We start from the raw sequence: 19548 nt of genomic DNA, 5'->3' as shown, positions 1-19548 counted from the left end.
AGCACTCCTGCTCCTGTCTCTGCCGCGCTGCAGAGCTCAGAGATCCGTGGCTCAGCACACCAGGATGCTCAGCATGGATGCACCTGTTGTGTTTGTATGATGCCGGTGCTATTCCAACTCCTCCCATCCCTGAGCTGACACCTAGACACGCAGGGTGGAGACCTGCAGTCCCCGAAAGCTCAGCTTTACCACGCGGGCTAAACTCACTGCACAGATGCACCCTTCACACGCTGCAAGGAGCTGCTCCGGGCCTCGCTGTCCCGGGCCGCGGCATCGGGCTGAGAGCCCTGCGGGGAGGTGAAGGGGCCCGCGGTTGGATCCACCGCCAGGACAGCGGGACAGCGGCCACGGGAAGGCCAAGGGGAGCAGCACCGGGGTCCGGGGTGCCGGGGGGTCCCTGCCGCGCTCGGGGCCAGGCGAGCATCCCGCTGCAGCCCGATGGCCCCTTCACCTCAGCTGACCCCGCCGGGCAGACCCGCAGCGGAGGAGGGCGGTGCTCCCCAGCGCTGGGGCAGCCATCGGGTCCCCATCCCGGTCCCGCTCACCTGCGGCCGGTGCCGGGCGCTGCGCGGGCCGCCCGCCCGCAGCGCTTTAAGGGCGGCCGCGGCCGTGCGGGTCACGTGGGGGCCCGCGGGTGCCCTCACCCGACATGGCGCCGCGGGGGCGGGCCCGGACTGGGATGGGGAGGGACCAGACCGGGATGGGGCAGGAGCGGGAGCGGCAGCGGGAGCGGGAGCGGGAGCGGGAGCGGGAGCGGGCCCAGGAGCAGGAGCAGGAGCAGGAGCAGGCGGAGCCGGGCGGGACCGCGGGGGCGGGGCCGGACAGGGCTTTCGTGGGCGTGGCCAGACCGTGCTCCGGGGGCGTGGCTAGGCGCGGTCTCGGGGGCGCGGTCTCGGGCGGGGCGGGGCCAGCCGTGGGCGTGGCCGGCGCGCGGCGTGACGCGGGCGGGGCGGGCCCCGCGGCGAAGATGGCGCGGTGCGGGTGCGGGGCCGGGCTGTGCTGCTGCTGCTGCGGCGAGCGGGAGAGCCGCACCCCCGAGGAGCTGGTACGGCCGCGGCCCCCGCGCCCTTCCCCCCGGCCGGCCCCGCGCCGCCCCCCGAACTCGTCCGTGCCGCCGGAGACCCCTCGCGCCGGGCCTCGGCGCGGCCCCGCCCCGCCCGGCGCTGGGAGCGCCTGAGGGCGGGCGGTGAGGGGGCGGGAGTGGGGCCGCGGTGCTGGGCCGGGTGCCTCGTCCCAGGTACCTCACCCCGCGCTCGGCCCAGCCCCTCGGGCATGCTCGGCCCGGCGCCTCTGCCCCTTCCCGCGCGTTTCACTGCCGGGCCCGGCACCTCACGCTGTCCCTGCCCCGCGCTCTTTGTGTGGGCCTCGTACCCCACCCCCGGGGCCGGTGCTGCCCCTCCGTCGTGCGGGATGGAGGTGCTGGCAGGGGCTGTCTCTGACCCCAGCATTACAGGGCGCTGTGTCTGCAAGCTGCTTGTCCTGTGCTCCCCTGGAACCTGTTGCTGTGAAGGGAAGTGGGATGTGGGGTAGGACTTTGCTGTGGGGATCTCCTGTATAGAAGGGATGTGGGGCATTCTGGCTCCAAGGTAAGACCCTGTAGAGTTGCCCTAAAGTAGGTGATAGTCTGGTAACCCACACTCTCAATTCACAGGCAACAGTGGTGTAGGCCTTCTGTGATTTTAGCCTTGCTGGCAGTGTTCATGAGTGCCTGTACATGCGTCCGTTCCCCTCATGGTTTTCCTTTCCCACGTTTGTTTGTTTGTTTTGCAGACAATCCTTGGAGAAACTCACGAAGAGGAGGATGAGATCCTTCCCCGCAAAGACTATGAGGTGGGAAATTAACTGAGAGCAGCTCCTGAAATTAATGTGAAAAGAACTGCAGATGGGTTTCGATCTGTTTGAGTTTATGATGGGGCAGGTACTCAGAATGTATCTGTCATTAGGCTGCATTGGCATCAGTGGACATACCAAGAGATGCTGTGCTTGCAAAGAACTGCTCCTCATTTCTGGAGTAAAGCCCTTTGAGCTTGAACAGCTCCTGTTCATGTCAGACTTTTGTTGGGAAAATTTGTTTTTAGAGTCTGCTGCATTGTTCCACTTCTTTAATGTGAGATTTTCAGGCTCTAGTGCCCTTGTTTCCTTGTGACTCTAGAAAGCATCTGTAGCTACTTGGTCCCAGTTGCCTTCCTGCTGTCTCTGTTGTCATGCTGCCTCACAGCAGATCTTCCCATGCATCACATCCTGCTTATTACAGGAGATTTTTGGGTTCTGCATGGCTGTATGGTGGCCCTGAATGGGTGTCACCAGCCAAGCCTGTTAATGCTTGGATTGAAAAGGTGAAGATGTGGGTAGAACTAGTGGTGTTTTTGAGAATAAAACTGGAAAACTATATTGCTGTTAACTCCCTGCTGTGATAAACTGAGGAGTTGATTCTGTTCAGCTGAGGGGGAATTCCCATCTAGTGTTCCTGTTGTAGTAAGAGGGTAAATATAAAGATCCAGTGTTATCCCCTGTACTGTCAAAGTGGAGACACTCCAAGAAGTAAAGTACAAATCTGTACAGTGTGGCTTCTTTAATTTAAAGTCATATTACTCAGTTGAGCTTCTGTTTGATTCCCTGTCTCTCAGCCTGGGCAGTGAAATTCATCTGTTCCTTCACTCCCTGATTCTCAGGGTCTGACTCTGCTAGAAATATTTAATTTAAGTTGTTTCCAGGAGTTTTTCTCCTACTATTGTTTGCAAAATCTGCTGTGCAGGTAGAAATGACTTCTGTAGTCTTTAACAAGGCCTTCTAGCCATATTTTGTTTGCACAATCTGTTGTAGTTGGTTCTCTTAAATGGACCTTTTGGCGTTTCAGAGCTTGGATTATGATCGCTGTATCAACGACCCGTACTTGGAAGTTTTGGAGGGCATGGACAATAAGGTAGGATCTTGTTCTTTTTTTTTCCTAAGCTTGAGAGCTAAAACTGTGGAAATTGCTCAGAGAACCTGTGAATGCCCTATCACTGGAAGTGTTCAAGGCCTTGTTGGATGTGGCTTTGAGCAACCTGGTCTAGTGGAAGGTGACCCTGCCCGTGGCAGGGGGTGGAATGAGATGAGCTTTAAGGTCCCTTCCAACCCAAACCATCCTGTGATTCTAAAAATGCTCCACTGCAGGAAGTTCTGTGGGATTTTTCTTCTTTATGAAAGAAATTATATGTGTTATCTTGCTTTCCCTACCAAAAGAATAAAGATCTGTGTGGAGATGATAGGTCAGCATCTGTTCTGATCCTCCCAGGTTTAAAGTGAGCGAGATGCTCAGCACTTTCAGTTCCCTATTTTCAGTTCGCTGTTGTCACCATCTTCTGTTGATTTATCCCTCTGCTTGTACTTGAGCTGTCGAGTTCCAAAACACCTTTTTCCAATCCCTGTTTTTGTGTTGCTTTGACTTGACTTTTTTTTCTTTCCCTTTTTTATCCTCTTCCTAAACAGAAAGCCCAGAGATACGAAGCTGTGAAGTGGGTGCTGGTTTTTGCCATTGGAGTCTGCACAGGACTGGTAAGGGTCATGCTCTTTGGGGAATGAGGAAAATTCAGGACACTAAGCAGGAATAATTTAAGAGTCAATGGCCAAGGAGTAAAGAGGAGGAAACATTCTCTTTCATGGAGTGGAGACCTTAGAAGCTGGAGTTGTCCTTTGGGAATTACAGCATGTTGTTGCTAGTTGATTTTCCAAGAAGTCTTTTTTTGCTTTTAGAACTTGCTGTGTTTTCTTTGTAAAGTATTCTGGCAAATCCTTCAGTTTTTCATACAGAAAAACTTGTCCAAAGTGAGCACTTAATAAAAAGGGATGCAAATTTATAGCTGAACTGTGTTGTGCATGTTTGGCAGTATTAGTGTCACTGCACGTGCTTTGAAAATTAGCTCAGCTGACTGTATGCTTCGGTTAAACACCAGCTTTCTTCTGTGCCCTGAAGTATGTTGAGGGTGTTAAAAGTGCTGCCAGATTAGTACTCTGAAATACAGCTCTTCAGGAATAATTCTAGGCTGGATCTGTCCTAGTGGGAAAGAGAGAGGGAGGAAGTCTGACCTTTCAAAGTTACTTTACTCTGACTGATGATTCTTTTGGCTTCTCCATCCTCTGTCTTCCCATGTGTGCATACTTCTGGTAGGGCTTACCAGAGGGTGGTCTTTGTTATTGTAGGTGGTAATTGCTGATGGCAATCCTGCCTTCTTTTCCCAGGTGGGCCTGTTTGTGGATTTCTTCGTGCGGCTCTTTACGCAGCTCAAGTTCCGGCTGGTGCAAAGCTGTATCTTTTTCCTCGTGTGTGGGGCCCTGGTAGACTCGAGTGACCTTTTCCTTTCTGTTCCCCTGTCTTGCTCAGAACAGCTGACTCTCACACTTCTGCCACCGGTCATGTTGTTCATGATTAAGCAAGTTTTGAACTCGCTTATGTAATTCAGCCCTTGAAACTAAGGAATGTTTCCAGTGTTGGGTGCATAAGCAGAGGCTGAAAGAATAAGTGGTTTCCCTTCCTCATAACTCAGTTTTGAGCTCTGGAAAGGAAGCCTGGCTTCCTGATGGGTTGTGTCAGCTGGATTAGGGAGCACAGGCCTGGCTCCTGATGCTGGTGGGACACCCAGACATTATCAAGTGATTGTGTGTCGGTGTGGGGAATGCTGTTGTTTTCTTTGACCGTCCCTGCAGCGGTGGAGGAATGCTCTGAGAAAGGCTGCCTTGCACTGTCCTTGCTGGAGCTGCTGGGGTTCAACCTGACCTTTGTTTTCCTTGCCAGTCTTCTGGTCCTGATCCAAGTAAGGCTTCACTCATTGCTGCTCCTCACACAGCCTCCCTTTCCTCTCACACGGGCCCTGGGTACGAAATATCCTTGCGAGAAGCACTTTCTGCCCCAAGACGTCAAACTAACTTCACAGTGCTCATTGATTTAGCTAAGCAGGGCCTCTTGGTCCCTTGCTCTCTGATGAGATGTTGTTGGTCAGGTATGAAATCAGTGCAGCACAGTGTCAGTGTTTCTTTCCTGCAGCCTGTAGCAGCTGGATCAGGAATTCCTGAAATTAAGTGCTACCTCAACGGGGTGAAGGTGCCAGGGGTGGTGCGTCTGTGGACGGTGGTGTGCAAAGCCATGGGAGTGCTCTTCAGCGTGGCTGGAGGTAAGGAGGGCACACAAGGCTTATCCTCCCTTTCCAGTAAAATTATTTTGGTGGGCTGGAGCAGAGTCATGAGCCCTGAATGCATTTATAGAGTAGAAAATAGCCAGGAGGATCAGGACTATGAGGAGAACAGGGGTTTTTCTGAGTGGGCTTGTCAGACATGACTGTCTAAGAGGATGTCCTGAGAATTTTCCAGGACATGCTGTCTGGAGCAGCCAGAAGGCAGCTGTGTTCTAGGCAGCAGGGCAGAATAACCTGGAGAGTTCAGAGTCCTTGTAACATTTGTCTTTCAATGATTCCACCCACTTGGAATGCAAAGTCTGTGCAAGTCTTCACAAACATTTGGAGGGTCGAGGGGGCAGGGGGTCAACATCTCCTTGTGAGACGCTGCAGGCTTGGCACATGGACCTGTGCCATGGCATGGAAGTGGGGAGATGATCTCTTCTGGTGTTGTCAGCAAGGGAGGGTGGTGATGAGGAAAGTGTTGCCTCATTAATTCTGTTTTTCCAGGTCTTTTTGTTGGGAAGGAGGGTCCAATGATTCACAGTGGTGCTGTCGTGGGTGCAGGCTTGCCACAGGTTAGTGCTGGCCTGGGTCACTGTCCTGGTCACGCCACTGCTTTGTAAGAGTAAGTTTCCATCTCCTGTGTTTCTAAATCTTTACTTTGTTTGTAGTTCCAGAGCATCTCTTTGAGGAAGATCCAATTTAACTTTCCCTATTTCCGCAGTGACAGGTACTGTACCCAGGCTGTGGAGGAGGGGAGAGGAGTGAGCAGACTTCCCTGGGAGAAGGGTGGTGGGCTGGGCTGAAACAGTCAGTTGTTTTCTCAGTTTCTCTCTAGTGTCCTGCAGTTTCATTCTGCAGCAAGACAACACCAGGACGTGACTCTTCCCTGCTGCTCTGGTCTCCATGTTCATAGATGTTCTCTTGTACTACTTAGCAAATCTCTACTGATTTGAAACCTTTAATCTGTTAAAACCTTTAATCTGGGTGGTTAAATGGCTTCATTGTTAGGAGCAAGCTCAGTTACTCACCCCTTGTGGCCAGAATATACTACAGAGAAGGCTGGTTCACCTGATTGTGAACAAATTCTTGCCTTTTTCTCTCTGTAGTTCTTTCAAGTGATGCTGGAGTCCTGTGGTGTGGGATGGTTCCTCATGGACTAGACAATTGGGTAATGCCAGAATTTGATCTGTGTTGGTGCCCTACAGAAAGAGCATCATGCTGCAACAACTTAATGAACAAATGGTGGTGTCTGCCATGGCCAGCACTTCTCCCAGCTGTCACTCCTGTATCCCTGGGATATATCCATAAATGGGAATAGTCTCTTTAAGCTGCAGAAGCTAAGCATCCTGAGAGCTCTGATTTGCTAAACTGGGATTGTTTTCCTCTTCATTTCAGGGATAAAAGGGATTTTGTATCTGCTGGAGCGGCTGCAGGGGTTGCAGCTGCCTTTGGAGCCCCAATTGGAGGCACTCTTTTCAGCTTGGAAGAAGGTTCCTCTTTCTGGAACCAGGGGCTTACATGGAAAGTGGTGAGTGATGATTCTTTCTGTGCATCTCTTCCTTGGGAAGAGGGCTCCCCTTGGGAGGGCTCATCCATGAGGGCATTCAGATTATCCTGTCCTCTTCTGAGCTCTCCTGGCAGGAGGGAGAGTGCTTGCTCTGTCAGTGCTCCAGAGCTGCTCAAATCAAGAGCAGAGATGAGTCTGGTACTGTCTGGAATCGTGGGACAACTCTAGGCAGCAGATTTAATGTACTTGGGAGAAAGGGCTTTTGTGCCTTTGCAGTCTGATCCCTTCCCCAGGCATAAGTCTCCAGAAAGAGCTGCCAGTCTTAATTTTGTAAGTCTTTTCTTCTTCCTTTTTTTATTCTTTTTTTACTTCAACAGCTTTTCTGTTCCATGGCTGCCACCTTCACCCTGAATTTTTTCCGCTCTGGGATTCAGTTTGGAAGTTGGGGGTCTTTCCAGCTCCCGGGGCTGCTGAACTTTGGCGAGTTCAAGGTAAGATTTAGCGTTGTTATTTCTGTTATTTTCTTGACCGTTCAGTGTTTTCTTTCTGTTAGTTTGAGTTTGGGACTTTTTTTATACATGCTTGTCTTTCAGTGCAGGGCAATTGATTCTCAATCATTGTATTGTATCAGTACACAGATATCATATCCTCAGACAGAATTGTTCCCCTTTGGTCACAGCTGCTCAAAATCTGCTATGGAGGCAGAAGTGTTGGTAGGAAATTGCAGCAACTACTGTAATGCCTTTTTTTGTGCTTTTCTGCATGTAGTGCTCTGAGTCTGATAAGAAATGCCACCTCTGGACAGCTGTGGACTTGGGCTTCTTCATTCTGATGGGGATTGTAGGAGGCCTTCTCGGAGCCACCTTTAACTGCCTGAACAAGAGACTGGCCAGATACCGCATGCGGAACGTGCATCCCAAGCCAAAGCTGGTCAGGTATTTGTTCTCTCTTGGGTTTGTACAGGGATCTCTCATCTGTGTTCAGGGTCCCAAAGCACAAGCATCAAGGTAGAAGACTCAGTGAGTAGGATTGGAGGAAATCCCAGACATGTTTTTTTAAAAATCACGGGACAAAGTCTCATAGAACTTAAAGCGAACACCAGAAACCAGATGTACAGTCCCTGTGCATTTTTGTACTTTGGTGGTACAGGGGGAGCTGCAGCCCCTGTTACAGGGGCAGTGAAGGGAGCTCTTTATAATGGAGCTTTGTCTCCATGCAGGATTTTTTTTATGTCATGTCCAAACAGATGTGAAAGGAATAGCTGATCTCACTTTTTTTTTTTAAAATTATCTTGATTAATGGAATCCACAACTGAGCTAATATATGTGCTATTTAGAGAGGGAATTGCCATGTTGTTCTGGAAAGTAGCTGTTTGTTTGCTCTAGACAATTCCTAAATAAGGAGCTCAGGTTTAAAAAGAAAAAGAAGTGTATTTCAGCAGTTAGAAGAGAGATTATGAGACTATGCATCATCCTGTCCAGCCCTGTCTGTCCTTTTGCCCTGTAAGGATGTACAGAACATTGTTTCCATGTGAACAGCCTCTTCACTGAGCCTTTCCCTGGGGCTTTTTATGTGTGCCTGCTATGTGTTCTCTGGGCAGAAATAGCTCCTTTTCGGGGCAAGCAATTAAAAAGGGGAGTTAAGGCAATTCCTGGGAGCCAAGTCATAATTCAACTTGACGTGCAGTGTCCCCTGTTCTGCTGCTAAGCTGTGGTGACTGCTGCTTCTTGCAGCCTTGTCGGAGTCATGTCCAGGGCTGGGACTGGCTTATAGTGCTGAGTGTGGCTTAAATGTGGTTCCTCTTGTGTCTTTCAGGGTCTTGGAGAGCCTGCTGGTGTCACTGACCACCACGGTCGTGGTCTTTGTAGCCTCCATGGTCCTGGGGGAATGCAGGCAGATGTCTTCCAGCAGTCACGGTGGCAACGACACCCTGAGCCTGCAGGTGAGGGATCTCATGTGAAGATTACATTCCCTGTCATAGGGTTACTCCCAGTCTGCCCAAAGGCTAATGGTAGGAGACAGTGGCGTTTAAGTCTTCTTGTCTTGTGTGTCCTGCATTAGGATATGTCAGAGGATATAAATTCAAGCATCAAAACATTTTTCTGCCCGAATGAGACCTACAATGACATGGCCACGCTGTTCTTCAACCCTCAGGAGTCAGCTATCCTGCAGCTCTTCCACCAGGACGGTGAGTAGTAAGGAGACAGTGCCCCATCCCATGCTTAGGCTTCAGAGCTTCATCTTGCCTGGAACAACCTTGTCATAAGCACCACAAGGTGGCCTTCGTGGCTCTAGTGCAACTGGTGAAAGTGTCCTTCATGGGAAGAAAGGCCTGCTTTTCCTCTCTTTTCACTTACTCATTGTCTGCATGTGTTTGGACTGGAAGACTCAGTAGCTGTCGTGAAATGAGCCTGCTGTGAGCTGTGGGGTGGATGGTGCAAGACTGTGTTTGTCTGACACACCCGTGCCTCTTTAGTCATGGTTCTTCTTGTGTTTGCAGGTACTTTCAGCCCAGTCACCCTGTCCCTGTTCTTCCTTCTCTATTTCTTACTCTCCTGCTGGACATATGGGATCTCTGTGCCCAGTGGTCTGTTTGTGCCATCACTGCTTTGTGGGGCTGCCTTCGGACGCCTGGTCGCCAACCTCCTCAAAAGGTGCATCGAGTGTGTGTGTGTGTGTGTGTGTGTGTGTGTGTGAGGGACGTGCTGCAGGTGCACCCTGGGCTCTCAGGCAGGGTTTCCTGACCTTTGGGCTCTGTGCTCTGCCCTAGTTACATCGGCCTGGATCACATCTACTCGGGAACCTTCGCGCTGATCGGGGCCGCGGCGTTCCTGGGAGGAGTGGTCCGCATGACCATCAGCCTGACCGTCATCCTCATCGAGTCCACCAACGAGATCACCTACGGGCTCCCCATCATGATCACCCTCATGGTGAGTGCAGGGCCTTAGCTCTGCCTTCCTGCAGGCTGCTTGAACATCTGCTGGCCCTGAATCTCTGTTCCTTCTGGGGCTGGAGGAGTAAGCCAAGGAGTCTGGTACTTGGAGCAACAAGCCTTCTGTTTGCTCTGCAGGTAGCCAAGTGGACAGGAGACTTTTTCAACAAAGGCATCTATGACATCCATGTGAACCTGCGAGGAGTGCCTCTTCTGGAGTGGGAAACAGAGGTGGAAATGGATAAGTAAGGCTGCTCCTCTTGACAAGGCTGTGGGTTAGAGTTCAGAAAAGCTTTAGTTCAGGGGGATGATGCTTCACCTCCAACAAACCTGGCTGCTCTGAGGAGCAGCTGTGAGGGCTGCTGTGAACGAAGCTGGGAGTTGTTCATCAGGAAGGAGATGCTGAAGACCTTTCTGAGGAGGGGTGGATGAGTGGAGATCTGAGGGGTGGATTTGTGAGGTTCAGCAAGAACTCAGTGAAAATGTTCCACTGACTTTGCTTCTTGCAGAATGTTATCTTCCCACCTGTCTTCTTTTCCCAATAGCATTTAAACACTTCCTATATTAGAAGTTGGAACATTTTCCCTTTCCTATATTGCATTATTGATGCAATGTTCCGTTAAAAAAAGTTTTAAAAAATGGATTGTGCCACCACTGCTGATACCACAGCGAAGGTGAGCACACGGGTACAAGGAGCTGGCAGAACTAAACTGCAGCAGACTCCTTCAGGATCTCATTTTGGGACTGGCTTGTTGTCTTGTTTGTCCATCAGTGTCACTGATGTGATGCATGCAGCAGTCTTGGATTTCTGTTATTTCAGGCTACGAGCCAGTGACATCATGGAACCCAACCTGACCTACGTGTACCCTCACACCCGGATCCAGTCCCTCGTGAGCATCCTGCGCACGACCGTCCATCACGCCTTCCCCGTGGTCACTGAGAACAGGGGCAACGAGAGGGAGTTCATGAAGGGAAATCAGCTCATAAGTAACAACATCAAATTCAAGGTAAAAAGTTGCTCGTTTGATAAGTTGAAGGGCAGGGAGCTTTGTTTTGCAGATGGAAGGGCCTTGCTTTAGGTCAGAGATAATCACTTACTGTAACACAAAATTTTTGAGAACTCAATTTCATCCCATTCTCTGGGTCATGATAAAGGCAGAAGAGTGGGCTGTGTTCCTAGAGGCAAAAGTAAAGAGGACAGAATGACCTGTTTTAGGTTAAGGGGAAGCAGAATTTGGCACCACAGTACAGTCTATTGGCTCTTCCTACAAGTCCTGCAGCGCTGGTTCGGGAATATCTTATCTGGTGGCATAAAGCTGTGATCAGATAGTTCACAGTCACTCTTGGATAACTTGACTTGGTTAGTGAGCATCTGAAAAGTGTTTGTTGTACCCAGAAATCCAGCATCCTGACCCGAGCCGGGGAGCAGCGCAAGCGCAGCCAGTCCATGAAGTCCTACCCCTCGAGCGAGCTGCGGAACATGTGTGACGAGCACATAGCGACGGAGGAGCCTCCCGAGAAGGAGGATCTGCTGCAGCAGATGCTGGAGAGGAGGTGAGATCCTGGTATTTCCAGATGTTGAGATGTGTTCTAGTGCTTCGTACAGTCCCTGTCATTCCATATGTCAGAGGAAACAGTGCTGTTGTCCGTGTTTTAGAAGTGACTTGTCAGGTCTCGTCACCCTGTACTGGGGCTCACGCCTGTGAGTGAGTCCAAGGCTAATGGCTTATGTCCAGCCTGTTAAATTCCCAGAAATATTTCCTGGAGAGGATGGAATACCTGGGGAGATCTCTTCTCTGTAGAAATCGATGTCCTCTTGTCTGCAAAAACCTGAGGGCTCTGCAAAGCTCACTTAATCCCAGCTAATGACCTGGTGCCATGATACTGATACCACCGTTCTGGTAACTGGGCTGAGTCACCAGGCTTATGTTGCAGTTGCTTCCAAGGAGAAGCCCAGTCTAGTGGATCATTTTCTAAGTCAGTGATGGTGACTCTCATGAGTGGCATCCCGACCCTGACATTTTGCCAGATGCTTCAGCTTTTATTAGAATCTGAATAATTTGGCAACGAAAATTGCTTTAGTAGCAAATGATTAGAAATTGAGAGTTAGGAGGCTCTCCATTCTGCTGCTGTGGTGATACTCGGACTACATAATGGCTCTTGACCCCCCTCTGCTGTTTTGCTTTGTGGAGTAAAGGCTTGCTTGCCCCTATCAAGAGTCCCTGAAATGTTCAGGAGAAGGTTGCAAATTGCTGAAATGGCTGCTGTTTTGGAAGCAGGGGTGTATGGCTCTCCTTAAGTTCATGCAGCTTATAACATGTGGTGTTAAATCCCTCACAGATACACCCCCTACCCCAACCTGTACCCTGACCAGTCTCCCAGTGAGGAGTGGACCATGGAGGAACGATTCAGACCCTTGACCTTCCATGGCTTGATCCTGCGCTCACAGCTGGTCACCCTCCTTGACAGGGGAGTTTGTTACTCGGAGAGCCAGTCTGTGAGTATTCCTGGTTGGGAATTGTAGCAGAGACATCCCTGCCCTCTCAGCTGAGGAGGTTGGGAGCTATATTTATGGGCTCCCCAAAAGAATTTACCTATTTTTACACAGGAATGCCTGTGTGTTTTAAAAGCTGCAGACAGGTACTGTGAATTCTCCCTTGCAGCTCTTAGAATAAAGGGAATTAAATTTCTGTTTAAGTATCCCCAGGAAAAGCGGACAGCTGTTGTTAAAAAAAATAAACCAGCAGGCCCATTTGTTGCATTAAAGATGCCATCCTGTCAGAACTGGAGAATGGGAGGCAGATATCAAATACAAACAGAGCACCCAGCAGTGCATACTGTTTGTTTTTATGCTGTGTGCCAGGGTCTTACCAGAGGAGTGTCAGATGTGTCACTGAGATCAGTGTGAGCTGAGAGGCCCAGCTCCCACAAGGCTGATCTCCTGCTGCCCTCCAGTGTCGAGCGTAGGTCTGTCAGAGGTTGGGGAGCAGGACTGTTCTCTACCTGTATAGGTTTGGGTTTGCACTGAGAGGTACCTGTGTGGGATGGTGGCACCTGGGGGATTTCAGTGGGGTTTGTTTCCTTGGCAGAGTGCGAGTCAGCCCCGTCTGTCCCACGCAGAGATGTCGGAGGATTACCCTCGCTACCCAGATATCCATGACCTGGACCTCACTCTGCTGAACCCTCGCATGATAGTGGTAAGATAGGCACTGCAGTGTGACAGTGTCTCTTGACTTATATTTATGACTGTTCCCAAGCCTTTAAAAGCCACTGAGAGCACGTTTAACTCCACCCTTGGGTTTAGTGACCAGCATCTCATGCCCCTCATACACTCAGCCTTCTCTGCACGTGGAAATCAAGCCATGAGGTAACAGCTTCCACAGGTGCTTTACTTCTAGAATAAGGTGTTGCCTGTCCAGTTTAACTTCCTTCCAAACCAAAGCAAACTAATTTCATCTTGTGCAGAAATAGAAGATGCTCACAGTCCCATACCCTGTCCAGAGATCGGTGCATTACAGACAGGACTTGTAGGAATTGCTCGTTGGTGATTCCCAGAGATAGTGAAAATGCCTCTTGTAAATAACATGATTGCTTTTCTTCCTTAGGATGTCACCCCATACATGAACCCATCACCCTTTACTGTCTCTCCAAATACTCACGTGTCACAAGTCTTCAACCTGTTCAGGACGATGGGGCTCCGGCATTTACCGGTTGTGAACGCGGTTGGAGAGGTGGGTCCTTGTCTCCATCTTGTCTTAGCTGAGCAAGGAAACCTCTGTGTTTGTGTTTTCTGCCTTTGGAACAGTTAAGATCTCTTTTAACATTAAACAAATGCTCTAAAGAAGTCGGAATGTGATCTTCTTAGGGTCCTGAGGTGTTGTCAGTTACTGTGATTTTTTTTTTTACTGCATTTTGTGCCCCAGCCTGCTACCCCTTTACCTGCAAAAGGCAGGGCATGCATCTCCTCCCTCAGATTTGCAGCATGTGGAAGCTCTTACAATCTTGTATCTGTTGAGGAGCCTTGAGCTCATCAGAGGCCACTAATTTGCCTTCCTCTTTGACAGCTTTATTCAAGGCCAGGAGTAAAGTTTCCTGTGTGTTGGGGCAGGAGGGTTTTCTGCAGGAAGGGAACTTTCATTCTGTTCCTACTCAAGGCAGCAACAAAGTAAAGGAGTGTTTAAATGGTTTGTGCTTGATTCGTGTTTGTCCTTGTCTCTGCCATCTATGATTCTCAGGACCAGTCAGTAGATGTCAGCAACCTCCTATAAACATAAGGAGAAACTGTTTCCCTTAAGCCTGAACTGGTCTGTGTGAGGCAGCACTGCTTTTTCTGCCTCTTGGGGTTCCCCATAGCTACTCTGCAGAGCCTGTGAGTTGGACAAGAGGTGGTGGCTGGTTCCACGTTTAATACCTGATGCTTCTGCAGTACTAGAGAACAGCCTAGTTCTAAACTCTTCTAGTGTGTTAAAATCAGTGAGGTGTTTCATCAGCTGAAATGTGTGCTTTGACTGCTTCAGCAGCAGGCTGGGAGAAGGTCCCTTTTGCCACCTGCCAGTGTGCAGCCACCACTTACCCAATCTCACCCATTTCTCTGTTTGGCCTTTAGAGCTTCCTAGGATGTGTGTGATAGGAGCTATCTGTAATCATGTCATGTGGAATACCAGAAATGTCTTGAATGAAGCCATAAAAGACAGCTTTGTTATTTCCAATTGCAGTTTTCACTTCCTGAAGGATTTAGTTACATCTGTAAGCTGTCTGACATGAACAGGATTTCCCTTCCTAGGCAGGAGTAATTACTGCTGTGTGCTGACATGACAGCAGTGGTTAAGCTGTCTGTTCAGGTGTAGTTAAAACAGTGTCTTACCTGGAAATAAGTGCTGGGAGAGGGAGGGGGGCATTGTTTCTATGAGGCTTGAACTCGAACCCACCCTAACTCAGCATTGGTCAAGAACTACTTACAGGTTTCCCCTTTCTGGGGGGTTGTAAAGAAGAACAGCTCTGCCATGCAACATCTCAGTGGCACATCTCTGACACTGACTTTTGTATCTCTTTTTCCTCTTTTTCTCCCTCTTTAAGATTGTTGGGATAATCACTCGGCACAACCTGACCCACGAGTTCCTGCAGGCAAGGCTGAGGCAGCACTACCAGACCATCTGAAGCCCCTGCCCCACTGTTGGTGTGGCCTCCTCCCCGCACACGCTCTCGCATCCTGCTGGGACCCCAAAGGCCCAAGCTCTGCCGTTTGGCTTCTCACGTGCATACCAAGCCTGGGGAACTGGAAAACATCTTGCTAGCCAGAGAATTAGAGGAGCTGCCTGAGCCCAGGGCTGTTGATTGGTCTCAGGCACTTGGTTTGACCACTCTTTATCCAGGTGTTTTCTTTCCCTGTCCCCCAGTTATCTCCTTCCATCAGATGTTGTCCTGGCACTGTGTGTTCTGCCTTTTTGGTTTGGGGTTTTTTTAAGAGTTGGAAGGAAGAACTATCAAACTCCCCCGTGTCCTGTGCAGAGAACTGCAGCATCGTTCCCTTCCTGCTGTATGACTCCCTTTTCCTCTTCCTCCCTTGTTCCTGCAACTGTTGCCTTATTTGTGTGAGAAGGGGGTTGCTGTCAAGGCTGAGAGGAGATACTGAGGTTTGCAGATATCAAATAGCTACTCTGCAGGATGGCTTTTCTCAAAGGCAGTATTAAAAAATCCAGCTTTTTGGACATATACCTCTCTTTGCAAGTGCTCCCAGTTGCCCGTGTTTTTCCACACTAGCTTCATTTGTTCCTAATTTCTCTACTTCTTTCATGGGGAAATGTCCCTGCTGTGACGTTTTTGACAGAGATGACTTTTGAGAGCAGCTCAACAAATCAGGAGCTCAAAAATTGTTAAATTTCACTGTTTGTGTTTATAAGTATTTAATACATTTGCAATGCATCTCATAGAAGGGAGATCTCTGTTAGCTCTTGCTATTATCTCCCTGTCAGAGACTCTTCCAAGGCACTTTGTGGCACTCCACTTTGTCACTGGCACCCCTGCATTTCTTGGGCATTTGTAGGCACTTTGTCCTTGTCCTGGTCTAGCAGTGAGAGCCTGGGACACCTTCCCAGCTGGAGTTACAGACCAGGGAACTCCACGGCCTCAGAGCATGGAGAGGTGTTGCTTTCTGGAGGCAGATAGAGCTGATGATCTCGAGGCTTGGTTGGATCTCTGTCATGAGAGGAACTGCTGTAGCTTCAGGCTGCCCTACAGGAGAGATACTTGGTGCTGGTGGATAAGGCAGGACTTGCTGCAGGTGATAAGTGCTCTAAAAATGCTTGGGATAATGTTTGCAACTGCAGCAATCAGCATTAGGAGCCAGTTGCAGCCAGTTCGGTGCTTTAGCAGGTACCATCCTGGCCAGCACCTGCATTGTTCCAGCAGGCACCTGCCCTCCTGAGTTTGAGTGCAGATAACCCTCAGTGGGAAGCCAGCCTTGTGCCTCCAGGGGCTGCAGAGCTGATTGGCTTGATAAAGCACAGAGCATTCATTCCCTCAGCCAAGAGGCTGGGCCAAGGAACATAGGGAATGTATCCCAGAAAAGCTTCTACCAGGCCTCTGAGCCCTCCAGTTAACCTGTTGTCTGCCATGAGGAGCTGGCTGGGTGGGAGTTGGGACAGAAGGGAGTCAGACATTGTTAATTTTCTGTATTTCTGTATTTCCTTAGAGCATAGGAGTTGGCACCAGCTATTACTCTTGATTTGCAAGTTCTTTCCCTGTAAGTAGAGTGAGGATGTTTGTTCTCTCTGGATAGTCTCTGCAGGTGGTGTCTAAAATACCTGTATTCCCTGAGCTCTGGTCTTGCACTGAGCTATCCCAAGAAACTTCCAGCACCCTTTTGCACTGCCTGAAGCTGGGCTGTAGGTTTGAAATGTGCTTCCATTAGCCTGCCTTTCATTCAGAGGATTTGTGCTCCTGGGTGGTTACAAATCACAGGAATCCTGTTTCTGTGGGATTTCAGATCACTCTGATGTGGAATTAGCAATCCTGTCCTCTTAGAGCACCTGTGTCTCTCTATGACAAATGTTCTCCCTCTTCCTCAGGTTGAGTGAGTGTGTGTGGAAGGTTCCTTCTCTTCACATGAATAGGGCTCCTTAGATTGTTGGCCCTGAGCTGGTCCTGCTTTATTTCTGTACACAAACTGCAGGATATTTTGCTGCAGGATGCCTTGTCATCACTACTGAGGCTGGAGTTGGGCAATCCGGACAAGGCAAGCTGGAGAATCTTGTCAGGGTTTTTCTGAGCACCAGCTGCTTCCCCATGAGAAGGCACTTGCCTCCAGCCTGCTGTCAGCTCTGTCTGCTCTGCCTGGGCATCTTATTCGAAAGCTTCAGCTGGAAAACACACCCTTTCATTCTTTCAGTATGAAAGTTTTAGATGAGGCTGGTGGGTGACCCTGTCAGCTGCTTTAAAGGGAAATCTCAGTGTGCAGTTACTGTTCTGTGGCCTGCAGAGAGGGAATTACAAGTTCACCTGACGTTTGAGATGCAACATTTCCCTTCTGCCGAGGCTGATGCCAAGGGGCTTGTGTTGAATCAGTCTCATTCTCACACTTTGGTCATTTAATTCCTTTCTTACAACACACTAACTGCTTCCACTCTGGCTCTGGTTGCTTAGTGATTTACCAAGAAACTCTAACATAGGTGCCTGTAACCTTTTACTCAGAGCAACACTAAAGGAATAATAACCCAGAACTGGATTAGTTCTGATGGCAGGGTTAGAGGGTTAGTCTGGGGCCTTCTCCCCTGCCTCGTGGTCTCCTGTGCAGTGTTAATGATGCAGTTTTGAATTGTTAATTACTGTGAGCCATTCCAATGGTAGCAACTTACCTTTCCATTTGTTTTTTTTTTGCACTGTTTTTTCGTTATGAAACGATGTAAGCTAATTCCATGGTGTATATAAATTGTATTTTTTTTAAATTTGTATGAATATATTTTTATTTGAACTATGGCACTTGGGAAGTATTCATGTGAACCATAACATGTCTGAGAGTAAAATGTTTGTGTGTCTCCTTCAGCACTTTCAAGGCCTTTTGATGTTTCTAGTATTGTTTTATTTTTGCCCTTTTGATGTTTTTAGCACTGTTTTATTTTTGCCCTTTATGATAATAAAACTAGTAGAACATGGCAACATCCAAGAGCATGATTTGAGGGAGTTGAGTAGTTGCTATTTATGAGCTGTCTGGATCTACAGTTTGTGCAGAGGGTGCTCTGGGGGTGGGCAGAGAGGAATGTGTGATCCTTTAGGTTGTGACCACTGTTCTCCCACAACAGCTATATCAAAGGAGGGGATTCCCAGTGTTTGATAAGGAGCTGAATTGTGCACGTGGTGCTGCTTTCCTTACCTGAGAACTCACCTTCCTCCCAGTAAGTTAATGAAAGAGGCTCAGAGTGCAGTGTGGCACCTCTTGGTTTTTCAGGTGGCTTCTCCAGGATGTGAAAAATCTTAATTTAAACTTTTATTTAGTTTGTGGCTATCTTTCCTGCTTTTGTCCTGCTGTCTGCCTTACAGAAAAGTATTTTGTGACACTTTTTGAGCTTTCATCACATGCTTGCAGGCCAAAAATGTCAGTAAATGCAGTCTTTGAGCACTGCAGAAATACCTGACCCCAAAATCTCACAGCCTTTCCATGTTTATCTGGATCAAGGGCCGTGTTGTACAGGATGCACATAACTCTGCAGTCTAACACCCCACAGCTTGTCTGGCTCCTGCCCTCTGGCTCTCCCCTGTGTCTGTGTAGTGCCAGGGAAAGCCTGAAATGGGTAAAACCTTCTCTTGGGAGGGGATGGCAGAAAGGCTGTGCTTGGGAGCTGAACAAGTGCCACAGTGGTTTTAACTGAGCTGTGCTTCTGGCAAGGGGTAGGAGGGGATCATCAGGAGAAAGGAGTGGGGGAACTCTGCTTCAGCTCTATGCTGCCTTTGGTCAGAAATGCAAGGGTGTAGGAGGGAATGAGAGAGGTTTATAGACTCATTAAATCCATGTGTGTTCCTGTACCTGCACACCAGAGCTCTAGCAGAAAAATTTCCAGAATCACAGAATATTCTGAGTTGGAAGGGACCCACAAAGATCATTGAGTCCAGCTCTTAAATGAATGGCCCATTCAGTGAGATTATTATTTTTTCAATTTTTGCTTTACTTCCGCTTGTGTACATACCCATACAGGTGTGTGGTGTGTGCATTCCCATACGGGTGTGGATCATGCAGCACACGCAGGAAGGAACAGGGATGGCTGCCCTGAGCTTTGGCTCTGTGTGTGTGTGTGAGGAGAGAGTGAAGCTGCTCTTCTTGTCCAGGGTGCTGAAGTGCTTTCCAGCAGTGGTGGGATACACTCGGCCTCTTCTGCACCCGCTGTTTGTTCACATGCAGTTGTGGAAAGGGCTTGTTGGGAGCTGGAATGAGACATCAGTGAGTTCCACCATCTGGGAAGGGAGGGGTATCAGTCTGTGAGGTTTGGATGCTGAGATCACTGTTAAGTGAGCAGGGTGTCCCTTCTCTGGGGACACGTGCAGGAATGAAGGCACAAATCCCTGTGTGGGCTGGGTATGGTTTGACACACATTTTAATGATCCCTTAAGCATTTTGGAGCAGACACTGGACCCCCACATGTACCAGTTTCAGTAGACAAACTTAGGAAACAATGCTGTGTTGACAGCTCACAATTCTAACAGGTAAGACAGGACAACCCTGAACCCCTTGCTGACTCCCCCAGCAGCTCCTTGATGCCTGCACTAGAGAATATCTCTTGGGATGGCTGAACTTAAACGCTGGTTTTGTCTTTCCTTTGCTTCCTTCCAATTGCCAGCATAGCAGGCCTGACTGTAGCTGCCTTCCCACCACCCTCTGTTTTCTTAAAACTTCCCCTACTCCCAACTCTGCTTCTGTTTCTGTTCAGCATTGTGCTGGTTTTCCCAGAGAGCAGATAGGAGAT

General features: G+C 49.2%; 1 protein-coding gene across 1 annotated transcript; it reads left to right on the top strand.

Annotated features, from left to right (window-relative positions):
• The first annotated feature begins 938 nt into the window (after nucleotides 1-938).
• On the top strand, nucleotides 939-17635 carry CLCN6 (chloride voltage-gated channel 6). Its single transcript, XM_017832017.1, has 23 exons — nucleotides 939-1045; nucleotides 1771-1830; nucleotides 2858-2923; nucleotides 3472-3537; nucleotides 4222-4288; nucleotides 4687-4793; nucleotides 5024-5150; nucleotides 5661-5728; nucleotides 5825-5883; nucleotides 6552-6684; nucleotides 7041-7154; nucleotides 7432-7598; nucleotides 8479-8605; nucleotides 8725-8851; nucleotides 9164-9317; nucleotides 9434-9593; nucleotides 9734-9840; nucleotides 10416-10602; nucleotides 10992-11149; nucleotides 11936-12092; nucleotides 12685-12792; nucleotides 13201-13326; nucleotides 14672-17635. The coding sequence occupies exons 1-23, from the start codon at nucleotides 968-970 to the stop codon at nucleotides 14750-14752; spliced, it is 2604 nt and encodes an 867-aa protein (XP_017687506.1). The 5' UTR covers nucleotides 939-967; the 3' UTR covers nucleotides 14753-17635.
• Nucleotides 17636-19548: the final 1913 nt, after the last annotated feature.

This window comes from Lepidothrix coronata, unplaced genomic scaffold (genome assembly GCF_001604755.1).
Source record: "Lepidothrix coronata isolate B3197 unplaced genomic scaffold, Lepidothrix_coronata-1.0 Scaffold198, whole genome shotgun sequence".
NCBI lineage: Eukaryota > Metazoa > Chordata > Aves > Passeriformes > Pipridae > Lepidothrix > Lepidothrix coronata.
The sequence above is the reverse complement of the archived record's forward strand: the minus strand, read 5'-3'. Positions and strand labels throughout refer to the sequence as shown.